The sequence below is a fragment of the Neofelis nebulosa genome, chromosome 9 (genome assembly GCF_028018385.1).
Source record: "Neofelis nebulosa isolate mNeoNeb1 chromosome 9, mNeoNeb1.pri, whole genome shotgun sequence".
NCBI classification, from domain to species: Eukaryota; Metazoa; Chordata; class Mammalia; order Carnivora; family Felidae; genus Neofelis; species Neofelis nebulosa.
Window position 1 is genome coordinate 126,703,288 of NC_080790.1, and position 24,870 is coordinate 126,728,157.

At 55.5% G+C, this 24,870-nt stretch overlaps 1 protein-coding gene across 3 annotated transcripts; it reads right to left on the minus strand.

The window, feature by feature from the left end:
• Nucleotides 1-665: 665 nt before the first annotated feature.
• ZNF335 (zinc finger protein 335) lies at nucleotides 666-19,881 on the minus strand. Of its 3 annotated transcripts, none has more exons than XM_058685809.1 (28): nucleotides 19,501-19,881; nucleotides 18,573-18,823; nucleotides 17,058-17,298; nucleotides 16,141-16,218; nucleotides 15,591-15,890; nucleotides 15,348-15,488; nucleotides 14,359-14,505; nucleotides 12,780-13,032; nucleotides 12,518-12,695; nucleotides 11,450-11,562; nucleotides 10,356-10,374; nucleotides 10,110-10,226; nucleotides 9,950-10,026; nucleotides 9,711-9,871; nucleotides 8,754-8,986; nucleotides 7,744-7,837; nucleotides 7,545-7,639; nucleotides 4,722-4,981; nucleotides 3,776-3,887; nucleotides 3,303-3,677; nucleotides 2,363-2,505; nucleotides 2,128-2,282; nucleotides 1,934-2,037; nucleotides 1,766-1,843; nucleotides 1,484-1,567; nucleotides 1,336-1,401; nucleotides 1,171-1,252; nucleotides 666-1,084 (listed from the first exon to the last, which is right to left on the minus strand). In XM_058685809.1, the coding sequence occupies exons 2-28, from the start codon at nucleotides 18,771-18,773 to the stop codon at nucleotides 957-959; spliced, it is 4,035 nt and encodes a 1,344-aa protein (XP_058541792.1). In that variant the 5' UTR covers nucleotides 18,774-18,823; nucleotides 19,501-19,881; the 3' UTR covers nucleotides 666-956. The 3 variants fall into 3 exon arrangements, with proteins under 3 accessions (XP_058541792.1, XP_058541790.1, XP_058541791.1); XM_058685807.1 differs by having other exon boundaries at nucleotides 15,348-15,491; XM_058685808.1 differs by lacking the exon at nucleotides 19,501-19,881 and having other exon boundaries at nucleotides 15,348-15,491; nucleotides 18,573-19,260.
• Between the last annotated feature and the right edge of the window lie 4,989 nt (nucleotides 19,882-24,870).

Sequence of the window (24,870 nt, forward strand, 5' to 3'; positions counted from 1 at the left end):
CTCTACATTCAGGCTCACCTTCTGGACCCCTGGGCCTCCACGCCCCAGCCCCGGGATCCAGTGTCTAACTTCTCACCCTGCTGACCCCACAGTTGGGTCCCTGGTGGCCTCTGCCTGTGTCCATCGGGTCTGAAGAGTCCAGAGCCCAGCACCATCCATCTGTAAGTCCCAGACTCCCACAGCCAGGCCTGCCCTCGTACCTCTAGGGAGCAGAGGACGGGAGGCTGTGCCCAGGTAGCGAGCTAGACTCCTGCTTGACCTGCAGCCACCACAGTGAGTGAGCAGCCAGGTATGTTTCACAGTCAAGGGTCAGGAGGAAGAGCAGCTCTGAGCCACCATGGGCTTTAGGGTATGGCCTCTGTACAGACAGGCACCCGGCTGAGCTGTCCTGAGGACCTCTAGGCATGGAGCAGATGTTCCCCTGGAGCCCAGGGGAGGAAGAGGGTCTGAAGGTGCTGGGGGGTGGGGGGTGAGGGGGCTCTTACCAGCTCAGCCATCTGTCCCAGTATCAGGCCTCTGCCCCAAGGGCCTGCCCTGCTGTCGGGCCACTGCACTTTGAGAGGCCGGGCAGGCCGCACTGTGGGGCTTGGCAGCTCCTGGGAGCTGTGACAGGCTCTTCCTCTCTGTTTCCCAAGTCCTTGCCGACAAAGTAAGATGGTCAGGACTGGACTCTGGTCCCTTTATTGAGACTGAGGGGCCAGTGGGTCCATCCAAACAAAAATAAATTTTTCTCCCCAAAGCCTGCCTGCAGGCTAGGGCACCCAGCATGTCCTGGCTGGGGCCCATGGCTGTCCCCTAAAGCCAGCAGCACAGGTCTGGCTCTCTTAGAGTGACAGGATGCTGGCTGCCCAGTGTCTGGAGACCCTAGGTGGAAGAGGGAGGTGAGTCCCACTGGGTCCCCCCACCCCTAACATGGCTGGCCCCAATATCCACGGTCTGCGTTGGGCCCTTGGGGCTCAGTCATCGGTCAGGGTGATGACGTCGTACTCGATGCCCTGGTGCTGCAGCTGTTGGATGTGTTCAGGCACTGCCTCTTCTGTGCCAAACAGGCCCTGGGCTTGGGCCATAGCAGCATCGGCCACCGCTGCCAGGGGAGGGGAAAGGACGGTGAGCCTGAGGCCCCAGAAGCTGGGCCTGGGTCCCCATGGTTTTCAGGGTCCCACCCCATACCTGTGACTGCTGAGTGTGCTGCCGCCTCCAGTTGGGCCTGTGTGACAAGCTGCTGGCCTGGGGACACGGGCACATACTGGATCTAGAGGGGAGAAGCCAGTGAGATGTGGCCTTGGAGGAGTACTGCCTGTGCCCCAACTCTGCACGATTCCCCAAAGGTCCTACCTGGGACTCCTGGAGGAACGGGGCCCCCTGTTCATACTGGATGTGTGTGATCTGGCCTTCCTGTACCTGGAGAGAGGAAGCCGATCTGGTGATTGAAGAGGCTGTCCACCCCTCCCCTCATTCCCATCCCTGCCCAGGCCTGGCCCACCTGGATGTGATGGCCCTCTGGAACCACGACATATTCCTGGGGGAGCAGGTGCTGGACTCCGTCCTGGGAGATGATGTATTGTACCTGGAGAAGGGCGGAGAAGAGGCAGGCGCTGGGGGCCCTGCTGAACCAGGAAGATTGAGCAGGGGGCCAGGGACACCCACCATCAACGATGGCAGCCACACAGACCCTGGGTGGAGTGGTTGGGGAAGTACTGGTCCTCCCCAGAGTGGAGTCTGGGGGAGGGGCAGGGCGGGCTCTCCTGGCTGAGCAGGTGCTCACCTGGTTGTCAGAGGTAACCAGATGCTGTACTGTCTGGCCATCAGCTGTGGTGATCTCTTGGATATAGGTGGCTTCTTCCTGCCAGGACCAAGTCAGCTCTAGCCTCAGCTCTGTGTGCCCCCGCCCCAGCCTGTGACTTGACAGCAGGGCCCCAATCCAGGCTCTCACCTGATTGGTCACTGTCTGCTCTTGGGCGACAATGATGTGTTCCTGGCCCAGTGCCTGCTGTAGCCGCTCTGGCCCCAGGACCCCATGACCGGACTGGAGTGCAGCTGGGCAGAGAAGAGAGGGTGCTCACACCACGGATCCAGGGAAACCTGAGGTGCCCCAGCACCCACCCTGGTCTCCCAGGGGCGGCTCACTGTGCAGCGTGGCCAGCGTGTCATCATCACTGTTCAGGATGATGGTCTGGGTGGGGGTCCGGCCTGGCGTCCGGGCAGTAGGTGTCCCCGCCTTTCTCCCATCAGGACTGTGCAGCCGCTGGATATGGAACTTGAGATGCCCATTCCGGTTGAAACTGGGGGGGAGGGAAGAAGGCTCAGGGCAGTCCCGTCAACGCGTGCCCAGCAGCCCCTCCCCACCTGTCCCCGGCCTCACCGCTGCCCGCAGAGATGGCACGCAAAAGGCTTCTCGTTGGTGTGGGTCAGCATGTGTCGCCGCAGGTCCTTCTTGTTCTTGGAGGCAAAGCTGCACTGGCTGCACTGGTGGGGCCGCAGGCTCGAGTGCTGTGCCATGTGGGCCTGGAGCAGAAGCAGAGTCAGGGGCACTGGCCAGGTGAGGACAAGCAGCCTCCCACCGAGACAACTGTTGGGGAGTCTGCCCTCAGATGGAAGAACTGGGTGACAAGTACAAACGAGACCAAGACCTGGTGCTGCTGTGTGCCAAGAGAGGGCAAAGCCACAGGCCCCGCCATTAGGTCACTTAGGAAGTCGTGTCCCTGCTTAGATTCAGGTTACCGCCATGTCACGTAAGGTACAGGTTCAGATGAAGGAACCCCTCCCTGGAGGTCTCCTCCAGCCCTGGTGTTCTAGGGTTCTAGGCCCTGCTCCCCTCACTGAGCTGCTGTGAGGATCTGGTGCATGGTGGCAGTGAAAACTGGTGGTCCTCAAAAGGGACCCCCGCCTCCTACCCGGAACTGCTCCCTCCTCGCCTTCTCCATGTTGTCTCCACCGCCTTCCTCGTACCGTGTGCGTTCCCTATTCTAGAGGCCTTGTGTTTCCCTAAACGTGCCTGGTGCTGCCGTGCCCGTGCCTGTGCCCCTACGGGCCCAGCCTGGTGGTTGCCAGCACCCCGAGTCCACACGACCTGTTCCCGGTTTGTCTCTGCTCCGCCGTATGCATTCTGTTCACGCTGGGGACACCGTGGGGCATTAGTCACACCATCTGGTCTGCTTCCCCACCAGACAGAGCTCCCTCAATGCTGAGGCCTCAGAGTCCTCTCCGACCCCAGAGGGGGACAGCGGGCCCGGCTTGCCATGTTCGGTTCAAGTCTGTTACACAAACAAGTGGCCAGATGAGCACCAGGGGGCAGCACCTACCCGGACCTCGGGCCACTGGCGGGCACTGAAGGGGCAGTCGGGGCACTTGAAGGCACTAGGCCCGGCGTGGGCTCGTTTGTGACTCTCCATCTCTGCTCGGCCAGGGAAGGCCTCGGCACAGATCTTGCAGGAAAACTTCTTTGATGATGCCGTGCCTGCAGGTGGCGGTGAGGGGGGTACTACCAGGCCCGGGGCTTTGCTGGCTGCAGGAGGTGGGGAGGCAGAGCCCTGGGGGTCTCCCACCCGGTGGGTCCTGGCTGGAGATGGGGGCTCAGGGCCATCTCTGGGCAGCCCCCCACACTGCAGCAGCGGCCACTTGGCTCCAGGGGCCAGCGAATCCGGACTCGGGAAGGAGATGGAACCATCTGCAGTCAGCTGTAGACAGATGGGGGCGCGTGACGGACTGGGGAGGATGGGGGGGGGAGGGGGGACTGACGGGGAGTGGGGGCGGGGTCAGCCACCCCAAGCCTCACCTCAATGTGGTGCAGCTGCGTCCCATCGGCTGCCATGATGTAGTGGGTGCCAGCTTCTTTCAGGGTGTCGCTCACGACCACGGCCTGGGCTGCCTCCCCTGGGGGCTCCTCGCTGTGGGCACCGAGTGGGGGGAGGAGTGAGGTGGGGTTCTAGGAGGGGATGGAAGGCCACAGGAGTCCTCTTTCCCCGAGCAGGTCATCAACTGAGGGGTGATGGCGGTGAGGCAGCGAAGCCCAGCGCTCCAGCCCGGGTCTGGCCGAGTGCGGCAGCGGGTGGGCCAGCATGGGAGGCAAGCAGGGGCCGAGAGTGGAGGGCAGATGTGGAGACTGGGCTGCCTGCCGCCAGCCCAGGGGTCCTGCTTTCCACCCCAGCCACACACTGTGGTACTTTGGTGCTTGGATTAAGGGCTTTCTTAGGCTGCCCAGGAGTGCAGCGAGCACACAGTCTTTCTGCCCTGAACTTGCTGGGTGTGGAGGACACAGGGCAGCTGTCAGGCCTCCAATGCCGGCAAGGAGCCTGAGCTGGCTCTGGAGGTCAGAACTGGAATCACCCAGGTGTGTTCAGGGATCACCCAGAACAAAGAGCACATGGTTTTGGAACCCAAAGTTCGACTCCTCACTACATATCTGACCTTAGGTAAGTTATTCCATGTCCCTGGCCTATTTCCTCACCTGTGAGATGAGGGACACCTGGATCTCACGAGAATGGTTTTGGTGAGTGCACCAAATGTTTAGGTGTTTAGGTCTAGTGCCTGGAACATCTAAGAGACCAAGAAATAGTAGCTTCCAACCTCCTAACAAGAGAGGCTCCGATGGCTAATCACATGGTATGGATTAGGATTTTTGCCTCCTGCCAACTAAGCTCGAGCAGGCAGAGCCCTTCTCTGGCACCTCCCAGCACACCTTATAAATGGCTGAAGGGGGTCTTGCGGGCAGCAGGTCTCACCTGTAAGGTGTGCCAGGAGCCGATGTCCCCTCCTCCATAGGGGGTGCTGTGATGACACTGTAGCCAGTCCCACCAAATGGACCGGGTGCCAGGGTGATCTGGGGCAGGTCGGGGGCACCCAGCTGACTCTCTGCTGCCAGGCTGCTCCCCGGCTCTGCCACGTGGAGGGTGACCACTTGGGGAGCGGCACCTGCCGGGGAAGGCTGCTCGCCAGGGGAGGCTAACCCTGCCTCCACGTCCTCCGACTTCACCACGGCCACCTGTGAGGGAACCAGAGGGTGTTACAAGCAGGTACAGAGGCTGGCACGCAGGGCCTCACAGCTCACCCACACTGGCCAGGGCCCGTGCCACCACCACTCATTTGTACAAACCCCACTGTGTGATCTAAAACACACCCCCTGGCTCTCCCAGCCCTGCCTGGCACCTGCAAAGAAACAAGACCCGGGGAGAGCAACCCTGCCCTCCCTGGGCGTCGGGCAACATCTGGAGACATTCTTTGGTGGTCATAATCGGAAGAGGGGTGGTCCTGGCACCCAGGAGTTATCTGCAGGGATGCAGCTGACAACCCCACAACGCACAGGATAGCCCCCACGACGAAGAACTATCTGGCACAAAAGGCCAAGATTGAGAAATCCTGGTAAAGGGACAGCTAGCAAACCATTTAAGAAGAAAAAAGCTTGACCTCACATCTTGCTCCAGAGCCTGCTTCAAATAGATTAAAGACCGAAATGTAATAAAACTCTAAGTATATGAAAAGAAAATGTGGATGAATATTTTATGATCTGGGGTGGGAAGATTTTTCTATAATCATGACAGAAAAAGATGCTAAAGCCTACAGCAAAACAAACCATAAACTGCAATTAGAAAACGAAGAAATGGGGGGAGGGGGTATTTAACAATAAATACGAGAAAAGGGGAGTCTCCCTCATCTGCAAAGAGCTCCTGCAAAGTGACGCTAAAAACACCAACAATAGAAAAACAGATACAGGACACAAGTCAGAAAATAAAATGGTCTACGAACATAGTTCAAACTCCTTTACGGTTATAAAATTATATATAAAAAAAACCAAAACCATGAAACATACTTCTGCCATGCGGAAGACATTTCTAAAGCTCGGGATACCCAAGCGTTGGCAAGGGTGGAAGGGAGCGCAGTTCGAGAGGTGGTCACATAAACTGTCTTTTTATGAGGCTTCACACCTTCAGACCCACCGATTCTACTTCTAGGAGGCTTTTTTTTTTTACAACTAAAGAATGTTTTAGGACCACCTGAAATGTGCACTAAAGCATTGCCCTGATTGACAAAAAGCTGGAAACCCAAGCAATATAGGACCGAACGCGCTCACGCGCTCACAGCATCTCTAAGGTGTAGTGGCCTGGGGATGTGAAATGGGAACAGTAACAGAGAGGACTCTGTGTGCCGGCCAGACCACGCCTCACACACTCCCGAGCAAGCAAAAGCAGAGGTGTTGATGAGCATGAATTGTGTGATCCCATCTTTTTTAGAAACAATGTCTCCATGTTAGCGTGTACCTGGTCCAAACTGGAGACATGCCTATTTGCCGCTGGCGGGGGGGGGGGGGGGGGGGGGGGGGGGGGGGGGGGGGGGGGTGTTCAGGACTTTCACTTTCTGTATAGAACATTTCCTAATGGTCATTTTGGTCTAACATATGTTTTTGTAATCAGATTAAAAAAAAAAAAAAAACTGGCATGAGAACAACAGACAGCAATAAAACAGAACTTGTATAGAAATGGGCTCCTATATATATGGGAATCTAGAACATGATAAAGCAGACATTTCCAACCACAGGGGAAGATTTGATATACTACACTGTACAACTTTTGGGGAAAAAAAAAAAAGCGAGTCCCCTACCTTTCTGTATACACCAAAAATAAATTCCAGGTGGAGTAAAGATTTAAGTGTAAAAAAATGAAACCCTAAGCAGAAAGAAACCCTAAGAATATACGAATGTTTATATAATCTTGGGGTGATTACAGGCCTTTCTAGGGATGATATCAAAGGCAAAAACCATGAAAGACTGATTTAACTAACTAAAAACGTAGAACTTCCAAACACCCCCAAAGGCATAATGAAACCCTACGGAGGTCCCCAGGCCCAGCACCAGGCTCCCCACCTCCACAGAGTTCTGTCTGCCCTCCAGCCCCTGGAAGCACATCATTGCTCCCAGTTCCTGGAATTTATCATCTCAACACACATTCTACATCTTTTCGAGAGGCTGGGAGACCGATAACAAACCTCTCCCTACCTTAGAGGAGTGTGGGGTATGCAGTGCGGGCAGGGCAGGGGTAGTGGAAGGGTGACCCCAGGCGGCCAGAAGGCAGCAGAAGTGAAGATGATGAGCTGGGGGCAGGGGGTCTGCTGGGCATGAGGTTCAGGGCTAAGACAGGCTAGAGGGGAGGGAGCCTTGGGAGCCTCCGGGCTGTGGGAGGGGGTGTCGCGGAACGAGGGTGCTAGGCTGGATGAGAAGCTGGCCGGGACCTGCAGTACAGGGCGGCCGCAGAGCTAGGAGACCTGAACCAGCGGGACACCCCAGAAGCCACGAGAGCAGCGCTTACCGCTCAGCCTGGCAGAGGCCGCTGGTGACTGGAGCTGAGCGGAAGCCCCTCTGACCTCCCTGGCACAGTGGGTCCCCCTCCTCTGTGTTTGCCCACAGGGTTTCAGTGGACCGTCTCCCGGTTAACTGGGCGCACCCCGAGGGCAGGGCAAGTCTGCCTCACCACCCTCCGCCCCTCCCAGTGTCCAGTGCACAGCGGGCGCCTAAGGTGGCGGCACGGGGGAGGCGGCGGCCCCGGGCAGCTCACCTGCAGGGCTGTGCCCCCCAGCTCCCGCTGAGCACTCATGTTCAGCAGCAGATCCAAGGCCGTCTGCGTGGCCATTGCCGTTGACTCCTCAGCTCCTGGGTCGGGTGAGACCTGAGCCTTAGGATGGGCCGGGGCCCCCTCTCTCCCTCCTCCAGCCCCCGCACGTGCCCCGCCCCTGCCCCGCTCCCCCAGGGCTCACCTTGCTGGTAGATGATGGTGGCGCCACCAAGGGTGTCGGAACAGAGCAGTGGGGGGGTCTCAGGTGCCTGGAAAGGTGCTGCCTCTGGGGGAATCTGCGGGGGGGGGGTGTGTGGCCAAACCTGAGAGGGGGCAGCTCAGATTCGAGCACTGGTTACCAAGCACCTCCTCTGTGTCAGGCACTTCACATCTGCCGGCATGTCTCATCTTCACACAACTACAATGCCAGGTATTTATCAGCTCGGTGCCACAGATGAACTGACTGAGGCTCAGAGAAATGAAGCGACTGCTTAAGACCCCACAGTGAGTAAGTAGCAGAACTGGGGTCTGAACACAAGACTGACACTAGAGGCTGTGTTCTACCAGCACTTCGCAGTGGTCCATCTTCTGGGGCACAAAAAGAGTAGGTGGTATACTCAGCTATGAGACTATACTTCTCAGCCTGCCTTGCAGCTAGGTAAAGCGTGGCTTTGTGGCTAAGCAGGAGTTTCCGGTTAAGTTCACGAGGAAGACAGATGGGAGAGATGGCAGGCTTCCTTTCTGCCCTTCTCCCATCCCTTCCTCCTGCTTCTTGCCTGGGATGTGGCTAGAAGGCTGGAGCTCCTGCAGCTATGCTGGACCATGAGGCAACCACAAAGATGAAAGTCGTATGCCTAGGATGACTGGGGAAAAATACTGAGAGAACTTGGTCCCTGATGACTGACCACAGAGCTGCCAAACTAGCTCTAAACTGCTAACCTTTGGACTTCTTTTATGCAAGAGAAAAATGAACTATTGCCACAATTAAACTCATATTTCCATTCTCTATTACTAGCACTGGAAAGCCACGCCCACTCTGAGCTTAGGGCTGACATGTTTGTGACCCCATCTGCTCAACTGGAGAAGCTGGGGCCATTTTGTCACCTCAATGTGTAAATGAGGATGCCAGGGACTGGAGGGGTGACAGGACACGGTCATCCTGGCCCATGCTCCCCAGTCCCTTCTATCTGCTGCCTGCTTGGCGGAGCTTACCTCAGGAGGCCCTGGGGAGCTGGCGGGTGGCCCGGGGGCCGCGCTGTGCTGCTGCTTCAGCTCCTCGATCTGCTGCAGAGAGAAGAAGGGGCGACGGCGGGAAGGGGGCTCCTCAGGGTGGCGCCGCCCCCACTCCTCGAAGCTGCTTGCGTGCCGGCACCGCACATGCAGGCGGAGGTTCTTCTTGTGCCGGGTGCTGAAATGGCAGTACTCACAGGCGAAGGGCTTGGCCCCTGCAGGCACACGGGAAGGGACGCTTAGGCTTCCCCACCCTCTCCGGGAAGCCTTCCGTGGTCCCAAAGACCCCTCTGAGGGATTCACTGCTGGGGCTTCGCTCCCAACACATGCCGCTGCCCGATCTGCTGGGCCAGGACAGAGAGGAACCAGGCCCACCTCCGGCACTCCCAGCCTTCCCAGGAGCGTCTTATTTTCATGTCAGGTGACCACACACTTCTCCTACGAACCATCCCTCCCGGGTAGACAGGGATCTGGCCCACCACGGTGTCTCATCTCTAGCGTGCCCATCAGAGGGCTGCGCGCAAGGAGGAGAAAGAACCAACTGTTCTGTCCGCCTTCTGTGGGCCGAGCATGTGACGCTGCTTCTCCTACTTCACGTGTGAGACTGGGGCCTCCAGAAACACCTCTTCCCCAGCACCCAGCGCCAGTACAGACAGGGCTCCAGACACAAACAGAACTCACTTTGGCAACCACCACATGGTAGGTGCTCTGACTCCCTCTCATAGCAAGTTAGCCCTTGGCCACACAGAGAAGAGCTGGCTTAGCTCAAGAGAGCGGGTGACACCTCAGAGGGGATGTCCTGATACCTGAGAAGCCCGGCTGGCTGGCTGGCTGGCTGCCGAGGGGGAGGAAGAGGACAGAGCCGAGCCTGCCGCCTAGGGGCATGGCAAGTGGAGGGCTCACCAACTTGCCCTCAGGCCAGGGTGGGGCTGGCCTGACCTGTGTGCTTAACAGCCACATGGGAGAGCAGGAAGTCCTCTCGGAAGGTGCGGTAGGGGCAAAAGCTGCATTTGAATGGCTTGTCGCTGACGTGGGACAGCTGGTGGTTCAGCAGTGCCTTCTTGTCCTCACAAACAAATTCACAGAACTCGCACTTGAACCTGGAGGTGGTTGGAGGAAAGCTCAGTGGTGGGGTCGGGTGGGGTGCTCCAGCCCCAGGGGCCTCCTTAGGGATATACCTGCGGTTGGCGACAGCCTGGATATGTGTGAGCAGGTGCATCTTAAAGGTGTAGCGCTTCTTAAAAGACTTTCCACACTGTGAGGGGTTGGGTGAGTTAGAGATGGGAGATTGCCCAGGGAGACCCTGAGCCCCTGCCCCCAGCCCTTGGCCCCACCCACCTTGTCACACATGTGGGGCTTCTCAGTGCTGTGTGTCTTCATGTGCTGTGTGAGTCTCTTCTGCATGGGGTACACACGGCCACACACAGGGCACGGGAAGGAGCTCAGCTTCGGAGTCTGGGAAGGGACAAGACGGGACCAGATGAAGAGAGAAGGGGAGGAGAGAGGGGGAGACCTCACCTCCTGCCCCCACCTGATAAGCAGCCCTCAAGCAGGCTCCCTTCCCAGGACAGGCCCCAGACTCACCGGATCTGGCCTCTTCTTCCTGAGGAAGAAAGGCATAGAGGTTAGACCACTGCTTCCCCAACCCCACCACAAACTCTCTCACATTGACCGGACCGTCTCAGCCCTGAGTGTCCCTTCTGCCCAGCCAAGCCCTTCTCTCAGAATAGGGCTTCCCCAAGTGGAGTTTGCTAGGAAATGCTAAGAGGCACGCTGTAAACAAATTCTAGAATGGTGCTTTCTTCCTGTCACAAAATACACGTGCATTTTATTTTTTTTTTTTTAAATTTTTTTTTTTCAACGTTTTTTATTTATTTTTGGGACAGAGAGAGACAGAGCATGAACGGGGGAGGGTCAGAGAGAGGGAGACACAGAATCGGAAACAGGCTCCAGGCTCCGAGCTATCAGCCCAGAGCCCGACGCGGGGCTCGAACTCACGGACCGCGAGATCGTGACCTGGCTGAAGTCGGACGCTTAACCGACTGCGCCACCCAGGCGCCCCTACACGTGCATTTTAAAGGCCCTGAGAAGTCCTGTAGAAAAGAGCTGGCAAAGCAGGTGTTCAACCTGGTGTCTCTAATCTTACTTCCGCTCTCCCCTTTTCTTGAGAAAACCCATTAGCATCATGGAGAGCAACCTTTCCCACAAGCACAATTTGAAAGTCGCTTTTCTCCTGAATTCCTGTATCTGACCTCTGCTCACGTACCACCCTAAGCAGAGTGAACTCCTTCCCAAAGCTGTAGATCTAACGACAACGTAGTGAGCAATCACAGGGCCCCTAAGGATTTTCCTCCACCCATCTGTCCCATGTCTGCTCTGTCAGTGCTGAGAGTCGGGAGACTACAAGATCTTTAGATCATTTACTGAGCTCCTTTAATCCCCTCAACAATGACTGTCCCCATCTTACAAAGCTCATAGCAGGGAAGAGACGGAACAAGAACCCTTCAGGCCCTGCTACTGCTCTGAGCCACATGAGCTGGGATGAACGGCCTTATCTTTCACAGGTCTGTGACGTGCTGTGAATAGTGTGGCCCAGAGCAGGTGCTCAGTAAAAGGGGAATGTGGTCACGCTGGGCCTCTGCTTCCTGCCCTGGCCCACCCCACCCACGCACACTGACCGGTCTCGGCTGTGCACGGCTGCATGCCGGGCCACGTCCTTCCGGTAGACGCTGGCATAGCTGCACTCGCCACACTTGTAGGGCTTACTGCCCACGTGATTGAACATGTGCTCCTAGGACAGAGGCAAGAGAACAGTGGGCTGGGGCTGGCTTCCCCCTCCCTGCCAACCTGTGCCCACAGCCTCAGAGCTGCTCCCAGAACGAGTGCAGGAAGGGCCGAAGAGCCTGTGAGGGCTGGGGACTCTCCCCAACACGGGCACCTACTTGGCACCAGGCCCTGTGCCAGCTCACCATCTGACGGAGGCAGAAACTGAGGCTCACAGGGAAGGGACATGCTGGGGTCCCACAGTGACCCTGTGAACAGTGGAGCTTGGAGCCCCAAACCCAAGCGGCACAGCCCAGCCCCGTTAGGGCTCCGGAGAACAACTTCCAGGTCACGGGGCCCTGTCTGGGGAGGAACTACCGCGTGCAGAAAGCACAGGGGCTTTGACCAGCTGTGCTTCAGGTGGCCCCCACTCCCCACAGCGGCCAATTCTCTGCCTCACTTTGGCCAAGCCACGGTTTCCTGGGTCAGTAAAATGGCACTATCGATACCTACAGCCTCTCCAGGCTGCGCAAGCCTGGAACCCGAGCGTGCGTGCCTGCCTGCCAGGCCCGGGTACTGGATAAAAACGGCTCAGGGTCACAGCAAGCCCACTGGCGCTTTTGGGTAAATGATAAAAAAAAGAGCCCCTTTCTTGAGACACCTGACGGCCACCTACCGGAAAACTTTCTAACACACAGAATCAGGGAAAGCCCGTTTCCCTGCCATCTGCCAGTGCGTGTGGTGAACAGGCACGTCAGTGCTGGCTGCGGCGTGAACAGCCCCCCTGAAGATGTGACGCCACTATGCCGCGTGCAGCCTGCGGAAGTGCCCGCGGCTCCCCCCTCAGCTCCTTCAGCACGGCAGCGGCCAGGCACGTGCCCTGCGAAGGGGCAGAAGGTGCCAGCGAACGACCCGTCAACTCCACTCCCTCCTGGCACCTTCACGTTGGTCCTGTGCCGCGCCTGCCCTTCCCCGCCGCGCACCTTGAGCGAGGACCAGCGGCGGGAGCGATAGCTGCACTGCAGGCACTTGAAGAGCTGGGGGTCCCCGGCCTCGTGGGAGTTGACGTGGAAGCGCAGGTCCTCATGGGACAGGAAGCGGGAGCCGCAGATGCGGCACAGGAAGGGCCTCAGGAGCGGTTTGGGTGACTTGTAATAATACCTGCCAGGAGGGTGTTGGGAAGAGGTGTGGCTGGGCCGGGGCCGCCGGGCTGTCTCCCCCTACCCTCATCTCTACTCCACATACTTGCGGTATTTCTTGCCGAGGAAGCGCCTGGAGGGTCGGCCCCGGCGGCGGGGTGGGGCATCAGGCTCATCCTGGCAAGAGGGGGCTGCGTTCTCTGCATCCGACTGGCTCACGCCAGGTTCCACGGGGCCCCTATCGGCCTTGCCCAGGGCAACCAGGCATCCCGGGCCGGAGGAGCTGGGTGCCTCGGGATCCTGAGGCTCTGGTGGGCTCTGTCCGCTCTGGGAACTCACTAGAGGCTCTCCTTCCACACCTGTCACACACATGGTGGCAAATCAGCCACGGATGCACCAGGACAGACGTGGACAGGCATGCCAGAGGCCAGCCAAAATACTTCCTTCAACCACTGTCACAGACCACTGATGGGCACGTCAGGCCGTGGGACAGACGCAGGCAGCCCGCGTCAGAGGGCAGGGTGGACACAGGCCCCTCCTGCAACTGACAGGCTGCTAGACGGCACAACTTAAACAGGACGGTCTGCGGCAGCAGCAAGAGAGCTGGCGACCTCCCCGTCAAGAGACCCGCGTGCCAGCTCAGCTCTGACACCAGACTTCGGTGCCTCCTCGCGCCTCTCTGAGTCTCATTTTCCAAAATCTGTCAGATGGAGACGATAAGTGCTGCTCTAGTGACCTCATGGGAACATTCTAGGGTCTGGGAACGACAGCAGTACTTTAACATTGGCTTTCTTTAGGGAGGCCGGGTGGCCGGAGGGCAGATGGGAGGAAGAGAGAAGACAGAGCATCACTGCACGCACTCCTAAACTTTTGAAGTCTGAACAGTCTGAATGTGCTACCTATTCAAAAACATCCATTGTATTCCAATGCAATGTTTTAAAAATTAAAAGTGACATAGACAATGCTGGCAACATCCTGCTTCTTGATTGGGATGCTCAGCTACACAGGTGCATTCATCTTGTGAAAATTCCCTAAGCCTTGCACTTAGGATGTGTGTGCCTTCCCATACAGACCTTAATAAGACGCTATTCTTAAAAAAGACACTGAAAATGTGTAACAATCTCCCCTATACAGCACATACAAAAACAGTTATCATGTGTTTTCGTGTGTGTATGTTTACCCCTTAAAGCGATCCCGAAAAGCCAGATGCTATCACCTCCATTCCTAACAAGGGAACAGGGGATTCGAGAGGCAAAATAACACACTCTGAGTCACACAGCCAGTAGGTGGTGGGGCCATTCATGGCCATGATCGTGCTTTCTAGTCCCCAGCCTGTAATGCTCCAAGCCAGTGTTTCTTGGACAGTTTCAGCCCTCAGACTTGTTCTCATTTCAGTAATCACACTTAGAACTTATCTTCTTAGTTCAATTGTAAAGATTCAAACTTCTCCCACGCTCCAACATCTTACCACCGAGAGGCCCTGTCACAAAGCTGATATATTGCTTATCAGGGTTTCTGAAGCTTGGTCTCGGAGGGCCGTCCCTTTATGAGGCAGCCTTCAGGTCACCCTGACTTGGTATGTGCTGCCCTGAGTGGCACCCTCAGTCCCCAGGGCTCCACAGAAGCAAGCAGGGAAGGAGGCCATCCCTCAGCCCCCCACACGGCCCCACGTGACCAACTCTCACCATCTGAGAGGTCCGCGGTCTCCAGGCGAGGCAGCTTCCGAGGCCGGCCAGGTCTCCTTCGGGGTCTTGGGGTACTGGGAGTAGGGCGCTGGGGCCGTAGCTGCCGGCCCCGGGGCTCATCCTCGGCCGGATTGTAGTCACTGTCCTCTGTGGGGGCCGCAAGCAAAGGTGGGCATCAGTGCCAGACCCGCCCTTTCAGCCCTAATCCCTGGCCCAACTTCCCTAGGAAGAGGCCCACTTCCCATCCCTGCCTACTCCTCCTTCAAGCCTATCAACCAGTGATGCCTCCCTCCAAAAAGCCCTCCTGGCCTCCCACTAGCTGACTATGAGTGCCTCTCTCCAAGCCCCTTTCTCTGCACCTTTCCTGACTCCCACTGCCAACTCAGGCAGCTCCACTATGAAAATCAGAAAAAGGTGCCCGTTTCTTAAGACACTTCATAGCCATTGTTAGAAGATAACTGAAATAAACAATGAAGTCTATAAACTGTGACGACTATGCTATCCAGTGCAGGAGCCACTGGCCATATGCAACGACCGAGAAATTGTGCCTTGTCTACACTAACACGTAATTTTTTTTTTTTTTCAGTAACAGATAATTAAGTGTAAAATACATACCGGCTTTCAGAAGACTAGTATAAAAACGCAAAGTAAAACAACCCACTGATAATTCTGATAAAGCTTAATCTTATCTTTTTTGTTTAACTTTTTAAAGCATAGCTACAAAGCTACGTAAGAAGTTTACATGCAGCTTATTCTATTTCTGTTGGACAAATGTGAACGTGGCCCTCTTAAAGGTGGTGCTCTTTTTCAGTGTGCAGTCTCCACAGCCGCACACAGAGGTCCTGACCCCAGAGCCCCAACTCCTGTTTTATACCGGAGGCACACATGTGTACCAATTCCTCTTTCCCAGTCCTCCATGTGGGCCAGAGGGAATTCGGTATTTGTAGATGGGGATGGGGACGGCACTCCTGGGAGCTAAGGTGGCCTACCCTCTAGGTCGTCAATGGCACCAGCGTCGACAATGTCGTCATCATCTTCCTCCTCTGGCCCCTCTTCGTCTGGGGTCTTGGCAGAGGTACCCCACTTCCTTACCAGACGCCCCTTCTTACCGGCTGCGGTTGCTGCTGCTGCTGTGAAGAGAAGAGAAGCTTGCCACGTCTGGCTGGCGGCACCCCCCCACCCCCCCCCCGCCACCCGCACAGCCCCAGCCAGGCAGGCCGCCGTCAACGCACCTGGTCGGAAGTGCCGCTCCCGCATGTGGCGCAGCAGCGTGGCCTTGGTGCTGCTCCGGTACTGGCACATCTTGCACTTGAACTGCTGTACCACCACCACTTCCATCATGGCCTCCAGGCTCTGCAGGTCTGGCTCCTCGGTACCAGAGCTTGGGGGCGGCTGTGCTGGGGAGCTGGGCCTCCCCCGCGCCTCCTCGGGGGGCTCTAGGCATGTGGACGTGGGGCCGTCAGCCAGGGCCTCGATGGCTGCCAGGCTGTGGGCCAAGGTGGAACTGGACATCGGCGAAGCCATGGGGGCACCTGTGGGTGGGTGAGGGAGTCGGAGGGCAGGGGGGTGGAGGGGAAGGTTGGCCATGAGCAACAGCTGTCCCTCCCAGGCAGGCCCAGGGATCCTAGAACCCAACCCCCCCACCAGAGTGGCAGTGGGGAAACCAGGGCCCGGAGCAGAGGACGACCTGCTAGGATCACACAGTGAGTTTGTGGCGGAGCCTCCCTCTCCAACTCCCTCGCCCGCTGCAGGGCGCCCTGGATCTGCTGCCTGGGGTCTCACCATCGTCCGGGCCCTGCAGGATCAGGTACCGGGCAGTCTCGGTTCCGCCATCCTCGGCACTGGTTACGGTGATGCAGCCTGGGCAGAGATGGGGGGAGGGGATCCCCAGCTGACAATGACAACTGTCACCGCCCATATTCATTCTGGCTCACCCATGCAACTGTGAACCAGCTGCATTGCCCCCCTGAGCCTCATCTGTGCCCTGCCCCTGTCCACGCCCCCACCCAGAACAGGGCTGTTGGGAGGTCTAGTGTGCATGACACGCTGGCCCAGGAGCTGGCCTACGGTCACACAGATGCCATGGCTACCCCAGCTGCCCCACCTTTGACCACTAAACCTGGAGAGTCTCCCTTCCTGTCTCCAAACTTCTCCAAGGTCAAGGCCTAGCCCCTGCACCACTTTCTCAGGGTTGGCTTTCCACACCACCCCAGGACTATTTGAAGACTGTGGCCTTTACACCATTAACAACAGAAGGTACAGTGTGGTCAATCACGAGTACAGAATCTGGAGTCAGACCGTCTGAGCCCATGGCCCAACACCTGCTGGTTGCAGTGGGTCCTCTGTACCTCAAAACTCTCATCTCGACTGTGAGGATGATAATAGCGTCCAGATTTTTTGGGGTCACTGGGGGGACTAATGAGCTACCATATGTAAAGTGCTTAGAACGAACTCCAGTACAAATTAAGTATTATTATTTCTATATTTATTGAGTGTTTATCACATGCCCATGCCAGGCACTACACTGAACTGTCTTATTAAATCCTCACCTCACTTACCACTACGAGACAGAGGCTACCGTTCCCCCATCATACGCTTAGAGTGGCAGGGTTATGTGTCCAAGTTTGCATGGTTGGTTCTGCTGGACCCCACAGGAAGACCCCTGTGGGTCAGCTCTTACTGCCCTCTGCCTGACTCACTTGGGATTAGGTCTGGCCCGATGGTGGACTCGATGATCTTGTCAATGGCTGAGCCCAGGTCCGAGGAAGAAGCCGTGCAGTCGGACACCAGCATGTTGGCGTCTGGGAGAGCGCTGGAGTGCACCAGTGCTGGGGGGCCGCCTGTCACTCCCTCCACTGGCCCACGGGACACAGAAGAGGAATCAGGGAGGTAGCCGTGGGGCAGGGGGTCTGTGCTGGAGCTGCTCTCAGATACTTCCTCCTGGGTGATTGGAAACAGGGATTTTAGGAGCCACGGATGGAGCAGGGCCAGTTGCCACCCACTAGATAGAACCCCTTGGCCACGGTGAGTAGAGGCATCCACGCTGTCAGCCCCACAAAGGACCAGTAGAAGCCCTCCAGTCACAGAGCCACACAAGAACAAGTCTCAGGGTCCCTGGCTCTGGTAGGTAAGAGGCCCCATAATCCCCACACCCACACAACAACCAGGCAGAGCTATTTTCACTGGGCCTTTGAATTAGCTATTTCCTCTGTCTGAAATGCTTCCCAGCATTGCACCATGGCTAATTCCTGCCCAGCCTTCTCACCACCATTTACTTGGTACCTCTTCTAGGAAGTTAACCCTGACCCCCAAGGCCAAAGTAGGACCCCTCTGTCCTCAGTGCCGCAGTTGTCTGTGTCCCCTCCGTTATGGTTCACTCTAGAGTAATATGTCCTAGGTCAGACGGTACTTTCCATTAAGGCCAGGCTCACATCTGTCTTGTGTCCTGCTGTATCCCCCGGGTCCAGCACAAGCTGGGCACATGGTAGGCCCATCTCTGCTGAATTAATGAAATCCTGACCCCAAAATGGGGTCCATCATCGTGCAGCTCCACAATATGATGTCCTGGAAATCATTATCTTGCAGATAATAACAATGGTAATGGCTAATATTTACTGAGTGCTGTTTCTATTGCTCTGTATATGCTAATTCATTTAATCCTCACAAAAGCCCTATTGAGGCATGTGTATTTATCATTTCCACTCTACAGATGAGAAAACTGAGAGCTAGAAGTGGGGTAGCATGTCCAAGATCACAAAGCCAGGAATGGCAGAGCCAGAAGGAGACAGTTTTACAAAGCATTTCCAAGAGTATTCTCTATGAGGCAGGCATTCCTGCTCCATTTTACAGACAGAAGAATGAGGCTCAAAGAGGTCTCCCAGTGAATCGGAGGTAGAGGTTAAGACTTGAACCAGGACACCTGCGTCTCAAAGAAGGAAGAGAGTGGAGTGGGTAAGGCCACTGCTTAGATTTGAACCTTGGCTCTGTCGGCTTGCTCTCTGTGCCCTGTAAGATGTGGAAAAGAGGGATATGCAACACAAGGTATGAGGCTTAAATGAGAAAATCCATGTTAGGGGCTTGGCATGGTGCCTGACACACAGTAAACCAAAACCAAATATTAGTTACAAGCCAGCCTTTCTGACTGCTGCCCTTGGCTGCCAGGCATGCTGCCTGCGGTCCCTGCCTCCACCCACGCCGGCCAGCACGGTCCATACCAGAGAGCTGCTGCCGCGGTCGGAGCTCTGCCCCACGCCAGAGTCGTCGGCCTCAGCCGGCCCCGGGGCGGCCGCGGCGTCGCTGCTGTCGGCCGACACGGCTTCAGAGGTGCCCACGCCCAAGCCGCTCTCAGAGGGCTCCTCGGGCCGGCCAGGCCCAGGAGCCGCGTCGCTACTGCTCTCCACTTCGTTCTCCTCCATCGGCTCGGGGGGCCGCCTGACAGGGACTCGCAGGGTCTGGATCCTTCACTCTGCCAGAAGAGGTGACCCGGGCTGGAACAGGTGGGCCTCCTTCCCGGCCCCGGCAACCACGGCCCACCTAGCTGCACCCGTGTGCCCATTTCGCAGGTGCAATGACGGAGTCCCCGACGGGGAGGGGCTTTCTCGTGTACAGAGACAGGAGCTTTGGGGAAACAGGACCGAGAAGCCTGGCCTCCCAGTCTAGAGCCTTTCCCCAGCCCCAGGAGGATGGTCAGTGGCCGGTAATCTTGACCCTCCTCGTCTCCCCTCCATGATTCCCGCAGCGTGGTTCGCTCTAAGAGCCCTGTCCGGGCTCAGTGGTTCAGCCCTTCGGCCCCCCGAGTCCCCCCGGGTGCAGGGTCGGTGGTACAGCCCGCAGGCCCCCTGGGTCAGTGGCTCGCTCCCCCCCTCCCCTGGTTCCCATGCGGAGGGGGCTGACAGCGACGGTCCCGGGGCCTGGCGACTCGGGGCTGTCCCCGGCGCTGCCTGCGCTCCAGGCCCGACGCCATCTTGTGGCGGCGCCGGGTTTCCGCTCAGGCAAGTGCGAGAGCGACTAAAGGGCCTGGGACCCCGGGGCCCTGTTCGGACAGCCCCGCCGGCCCGGGAGCTCGCCGCCGGCTATCCCCGTATTCTGGCCCCACTTCGCGGCAGGGTGCAGTGGGGCGACCTGACTCTACCAGACGCTCACCTGACGCTTTCGTAGCCGTGCTTCTTTCCGACTCCGGCATCGACGAGGTCGCCATCCTCTTTCCCCCGCTGCGGAGGGACCCATCGGCCCACCGTAGGCCGGAACTACTTCCTACGCCAACCCAGAGAAAGACCGCTTTCCGGTGTGTCGGAAGGTCGCCCTGAGGCCTCAGAACCATAGTCCAGTCCGGAGAGAGTCTAGGATTTTATATGTCGCCAAGTATGGGTGACGGAGTCCGCTATGGGTTGGGGACTACTTTCTCGCTTGGCGGAGGGTTACACTGGGAGTGGTTATGAGACGTCATTGCTGGGTCCCTTCCCTGGGCCGCAGGGTTGGGCGCGGCGAAGGCTGCCCCACGTCTAGGGGCGTGGCTTTCAGTGACCTGGCCACGCCCCTCCCGGAACCAATCCTGAGAGTGTGGGCCACCGGGAGGTTTTAACTTGGCGGGAGAGGAGTAGACATCATTAGTCATTTCGCCTGGCTCGTGACCGATGACTTAACGCTCTTATCTAGCCTAATCGAATCCTTCCCGATTAGGTTTGATATGTCCTGGGAGGAGGGGAGCATATAATCCTTGTCCAGATGGGGAAACTGTACGGGTCGGGAGATTGTAAGTGGCTGGTCCAAAATCACAACAAGGCCCTGGGGAGGCAAGCCCGGATGGCTGCATGCAGGAAAATGGAGGGAATCAAAGCGCGGCCCTTAGTGAACTTTGTTTACGTATTTGTTGCATTAATAGAGATGGAGGTCGAGACCTCCTCCACAACCCTCCTCAGTGTAGACCTGTGTAGGTGTATTTAAAGGTCTACAGCCCTTCTCCTGATACTGCAAATGCCACCTTTGGCTCTACTTTTTGTTTAAGCCGGGTGCTCTCCTTTGTCCCTAATTCTGCGTTGCGCTAGTTACTTTCCTCAATTGAAAAACACAAATGGGATGGGAGAGGAAGAATCTCAAAAAACTCCCTATTAAAAAAAAACAAAACAAAACACAACTCTTTAAAAGGGCAAATGTGCTTTGAGTTGTTAAAATTTGTGTGTACTTGAGTATGAGGGGGTTTCCCTGGTCCTTTACTAGGAGCAGGCTTTGCGAGGGGGAATAAAGCATGAGGCCTCTGGATGGCCTAGGTCCCCTCGTCACCCCCTACCTCCCATCCAGCAGGACCAGGCCCCCAGAGCAGCCCCGGAAAGCTGGGCCGACATGGATGATGACAGATTGGTTCTGCACTCCCTGAGCAGGTTTCCAATGAGGACCTGATATCTCAGCTCTGCAGAGCCACCCCCAACCCCCACCACTTGCCACTAGGGTATATCCTGCCTCTGACAAGTCACCTCATGTTGGGGGTACTCAGGACTAGTCCCACAGCACCCATTCCATCCCCAGCCCAACTAAGGCTCAACCCTAACCTTGGTCTTTGGCACCAAATCACAAGATTGCAGAATGTCATGATGTAAATAAAAGGCAACAACCTCATCATGGAACAGAACTGAGGAGCCCAAGGCCCAAAGACAGAAAGCTCACGGCCCAAGGTCACGTTGGAAACAGCATGTCAGAGTCCTTCCATTACAAAAAGAAGCAAGCCAACCCTGGTTTTCCGACTGCCAATCCAGGGTTCTTCCCACCAAAACATGCAGTTTGTAGTTGTGGCCTTAGCCCCGATGGGATTTCTTAGAAGCAGCGAAGTGGGTCTGGGTCAGAAGGACAGAGCACACCATTGAGGGAAGTGCTAAGAGGAACCAAGAGGGAAAGAGGAGGGAAACACTTTGAATGAGTACCTACCCTGTGCCAGGCTGCATATGCACTTTGCTGCATCATGGTACCTTAAGGAAGCAGGGGTCGTTCTCGTCTTACATTGTAGAGAAGAGGAAGCTGAGGTTCAGGGAAGGGTGGTGATTTGTCCAAAGTCACACCACCAGGAGGGTGGGATGTAGACGCAGGTCTATCTGATTTCAAAGCCCCAAGCACTTGAGGTGCCAAGTGCTGTATGCTTAGTAATCACAACACTTAAAATACTGTGTGCCAGTCACTGTTCTAAGCACTTTACCTGCATTAATTTATTTAATCCTCACAACCACCCTGTGAGGTTAGTTGCCATCATTGTCTCCATTTTAGGTATGAGGAAACAGGCACAGAGCAGTAAAGGAATCTAAGTAGGGGGTAGAGCTGGGATTGGAAACCAGGCAATGTGGCCCCAGACTCCACACTTTTCGATTGTTGTACGGTTGCTCATGTAGTAATAGTAGTAATAGGTGATACTTTAACTGTTCTTTCCTGAGCTAGGGTGGTTACTATTTTCCCATTTTACAGATGAGGAAACTGAAGCCCAGAGAAAGAGACTTGCTCAAGATCACACAGTGAATTTCTAATAGGATTGGGGAGGATTAATCATACTAGTAAATGTTTCCTGAGCACTTACCAAATACCGAATGATACAGTAGGTGCTTCGTATGCATTTTTTATTTTTTATTTAAAACAATTAAAAATTTTTCAAATATTTATTTATTTTTAAAAGACAGACAGAGGGGTGCCTGGGTGGCTCAGTTGCTTGGGCGACCGACTTTGGCTCAGGTCATGATCTTGCAGTTTGTGAGTTCGAGCCCTGCGTCGGGCTCTGGGCTGACAGCTCAGAGCCTGGAGCCTGCTTCGGATTCTGTGTCTCCCCCTCTCTACCCCTCCCCTGCTCACGCTCTGTGTCTCTCTGTCTCTCAATAATAAATAAATGTTTAAAAAAATTAAAAAAAAAAAAAGAGAGACAGAGTGCGACTGGGGAAGGGGCAGAGAGAGAGAGAGAGAGAGAGAGAGAGAGAGATACAGAATCCGAAGCAGGTTCCAGGCTCTGAGCTGTCAGCCAAGAGCCCAACGCGGGGCTCGAACCCACCAGCCATGAGATCATGACCTGAGCCGAAGTCAGACACCCAACTGACTGAGCCACCCAGGCACCCCTAAAAAAATTTTTTTTAATGTTTATTTTTGAGAGAGAGAGAGAGACAGAGTGCGAACAGGGGAGGAGCAGAGAGATAGACACACACACAGAATCCGAAGCAGGCTCCAAGCTCTGAGCTGTCAGCACAGAGTTGGATATGGGGCTCAAACTCAAACCAAGAGATAATGACCTGAGCCAAAGTTGGATGCTCAACCGACTGAGCCACCCAGGCACCCCATAAAAAAATTTTTTTTTAAGTTTATTTATTTTGAGAGACAGTGGAGGAGGGGCAGAGAGAGAGAGAGAGAGAGAGAGAGAGAATCCCAGGCAGGCTCCATGCTATCCACACAGAGCTTGATGCAGGGCTTGAACTCATGAACCATGAGATCATGACCTGAGCCAAAACCAAGAGTCAGATGCTTAACCGACTGAGTCACCCAGCAGCCCTAACATTTTTAAAAATTTTATTTATTTATTTTGAGAGAGAGTGGGGGAGGGGCAGAGAGACAGAGGGAGAGAGAGAATCCCAAACAGGCTCCTGTCAGTGCAGAGCCTGACGTGAGACTTGAACTCATGGCCCTCGAGACCTATGCTGAAATCAAGAGTCAGGTGCTTAACTGACTGAGCCCCCCGGTGCCCCTTCATAGTCATTTTTAAACTGTAATCATCCCAACAACCAGAGATCCTAGGTACTCTCAGTATTCCCATGTGACAGATGAGGAAACTGTGGGGCAGGAGCAGTGAAGTGACTAGTTCAAGGTCATGTACTTGATGGTTAGCAGAGCTGGGATTCAAACCCTGGTTCCCTGACTCCCGGTTCAGTGCTCCTTCCACTGTACTAGATGCCCCAGGAGGGCAGCAGAGCTGAGAGTAGGCACTCAGCAGGTGGGTGCTCCAGGGTCCTTCTCTACCTTCAGTCTCAGTGCCACGCCATCTATGGATTTAGCTAAACCTGTTCTTAAAAACCTATTTATAGCTTGAAACTGTACCACCACTTGAGATAATGAGACCCTTAAGTTGACTTCCCATGGTGTAAATTAAGGTTTCTTTTTATTTGTCCTAAATTTTTCTCTTTTAGGATTGGTGGAAAGGTGGGGTACGGCCTTGGGACCAGAACACTTGGATTCAGAAAACAGGCTGCAGGCAAACAGTGTTTGCCTGTGGCGGCAGTTCCTGAAAACCAGGCGGCAGGTGACATTTATGCAGACATCTCATCTGATCATCACAGAGGCATGAAGGATAGGCAGCCCCTGGATTTTCATGTCTTTTAAGGTGTCTTGTTGCCTGTGATATTCCCAATACTTAGCACAGTTTTGCATCATGAGGAAGCCACTACATTCCTATTTGTTGAATGAATCAATGAGCCCTGCTTTTATAGGTTGCGAAGCAGAGACACAAAGTATCAAAAGTCTACCCAAGGAAAATAAGATCTGTGCCAGATGATTCTAAAGAGGAATCTAATATGGAGAGTTAGTTACAAAGTTTGCTGGGTGAGCAGAAAGATCGACCCCCTGGGGAAGCCGAGGCAAATTTGAGATTATCAACCACTCAGGAAGCCATGACCTCCCCTAGGGCTGGAGCCCTGCAGGGAAGAGATGGCATTACCAGTGACTGGGGCCACAAAGAAGAGCCTTTCTAGCCTTTCTAGCAGAAGCCGCAACTCTGGAGGAGACATCCTGGCTGCTGCAGCCATCCCCTGCCCTCCCAAGGCTGACCAGGATGGGGAGAAATGCCCTGACTTCTCCTTTCATTTTACTCTCATCTCTCACCAGGGCTTCCCGTTGGTTGAACCCAGCCAGAAGCCAGTTGGCAAAGGAGCCCAGGAGGCATGGTTTGCAGGGACCAGCCTCTGCCATAAGAAGAGGAGCAGGAGAAGGGCAGTGAATGGATTTGAGATAAACAGAAAAATTAAGTGGCCCAAATAGTCCCACACCTACAAAGAAGCCACATCGTGTGTATGCCGTCAGGCAGTCCTCCCTCCCCCCAACTCCATCTGATCCTTCTAAGGCTCTTCATCTTCCCACGTTCACCTTAAGCATTACCTCCTCCAGGGAGCCTTCCGGGACTCCTTCCCAGCAGAGTTGCTCTCTCCCTAGTGTATCTTCCTCTAGCACGTTCTACATGCCTCTGTCATAACATATACCACAGTGTAATGCTGCCAGTTATCTCCCAGCATCCTCAACAGATTTGGCCTCCCAAGGCCAGACCCAGGTCTGATTTTTTCTTTCTCTACTGGGAAGAAAATGGTTGTTGAATGAGCCAGGGGTAACATGGGGTCTGGAGTCGGGCTGCACCTACAGTGCAAGTATTCCAGAACCTACATTTATATGTTGTGTGACCTTGGCCGGCCCTCGTTCCCTCTGAGTCGTAGTTTCCTCATCTGTAAAATGGGAATAACAATACAGACTTTGAAGAGTGAAAGGGAGAATGTGTGGCAACCCAGTTAAGCT

Coding starts and splice junctions, on each gene's coding strand:
- ZNF335 (XM_058685807.1), bottom strand. CDS start 18,773: ATGGAGGAGAACGAAGTGGAGAGCAGTAGCGACGCGGCTCCTGGGCCT. Junction 11,563..12,517: donor GCCGCTGGTCCTCGCTCAAG/GTGCGCGGCGGG, acceptor CCTCTGTCCTAG/GAGCACATGTTCAATCACGT. Junction 2,038..2,127: donor CACGCTGGCCACGCTGCACA/GTGAGCCGCCCC, acceptor TTCTCTGCCCAG/CTGCACTCCAGTCCGGTCAT.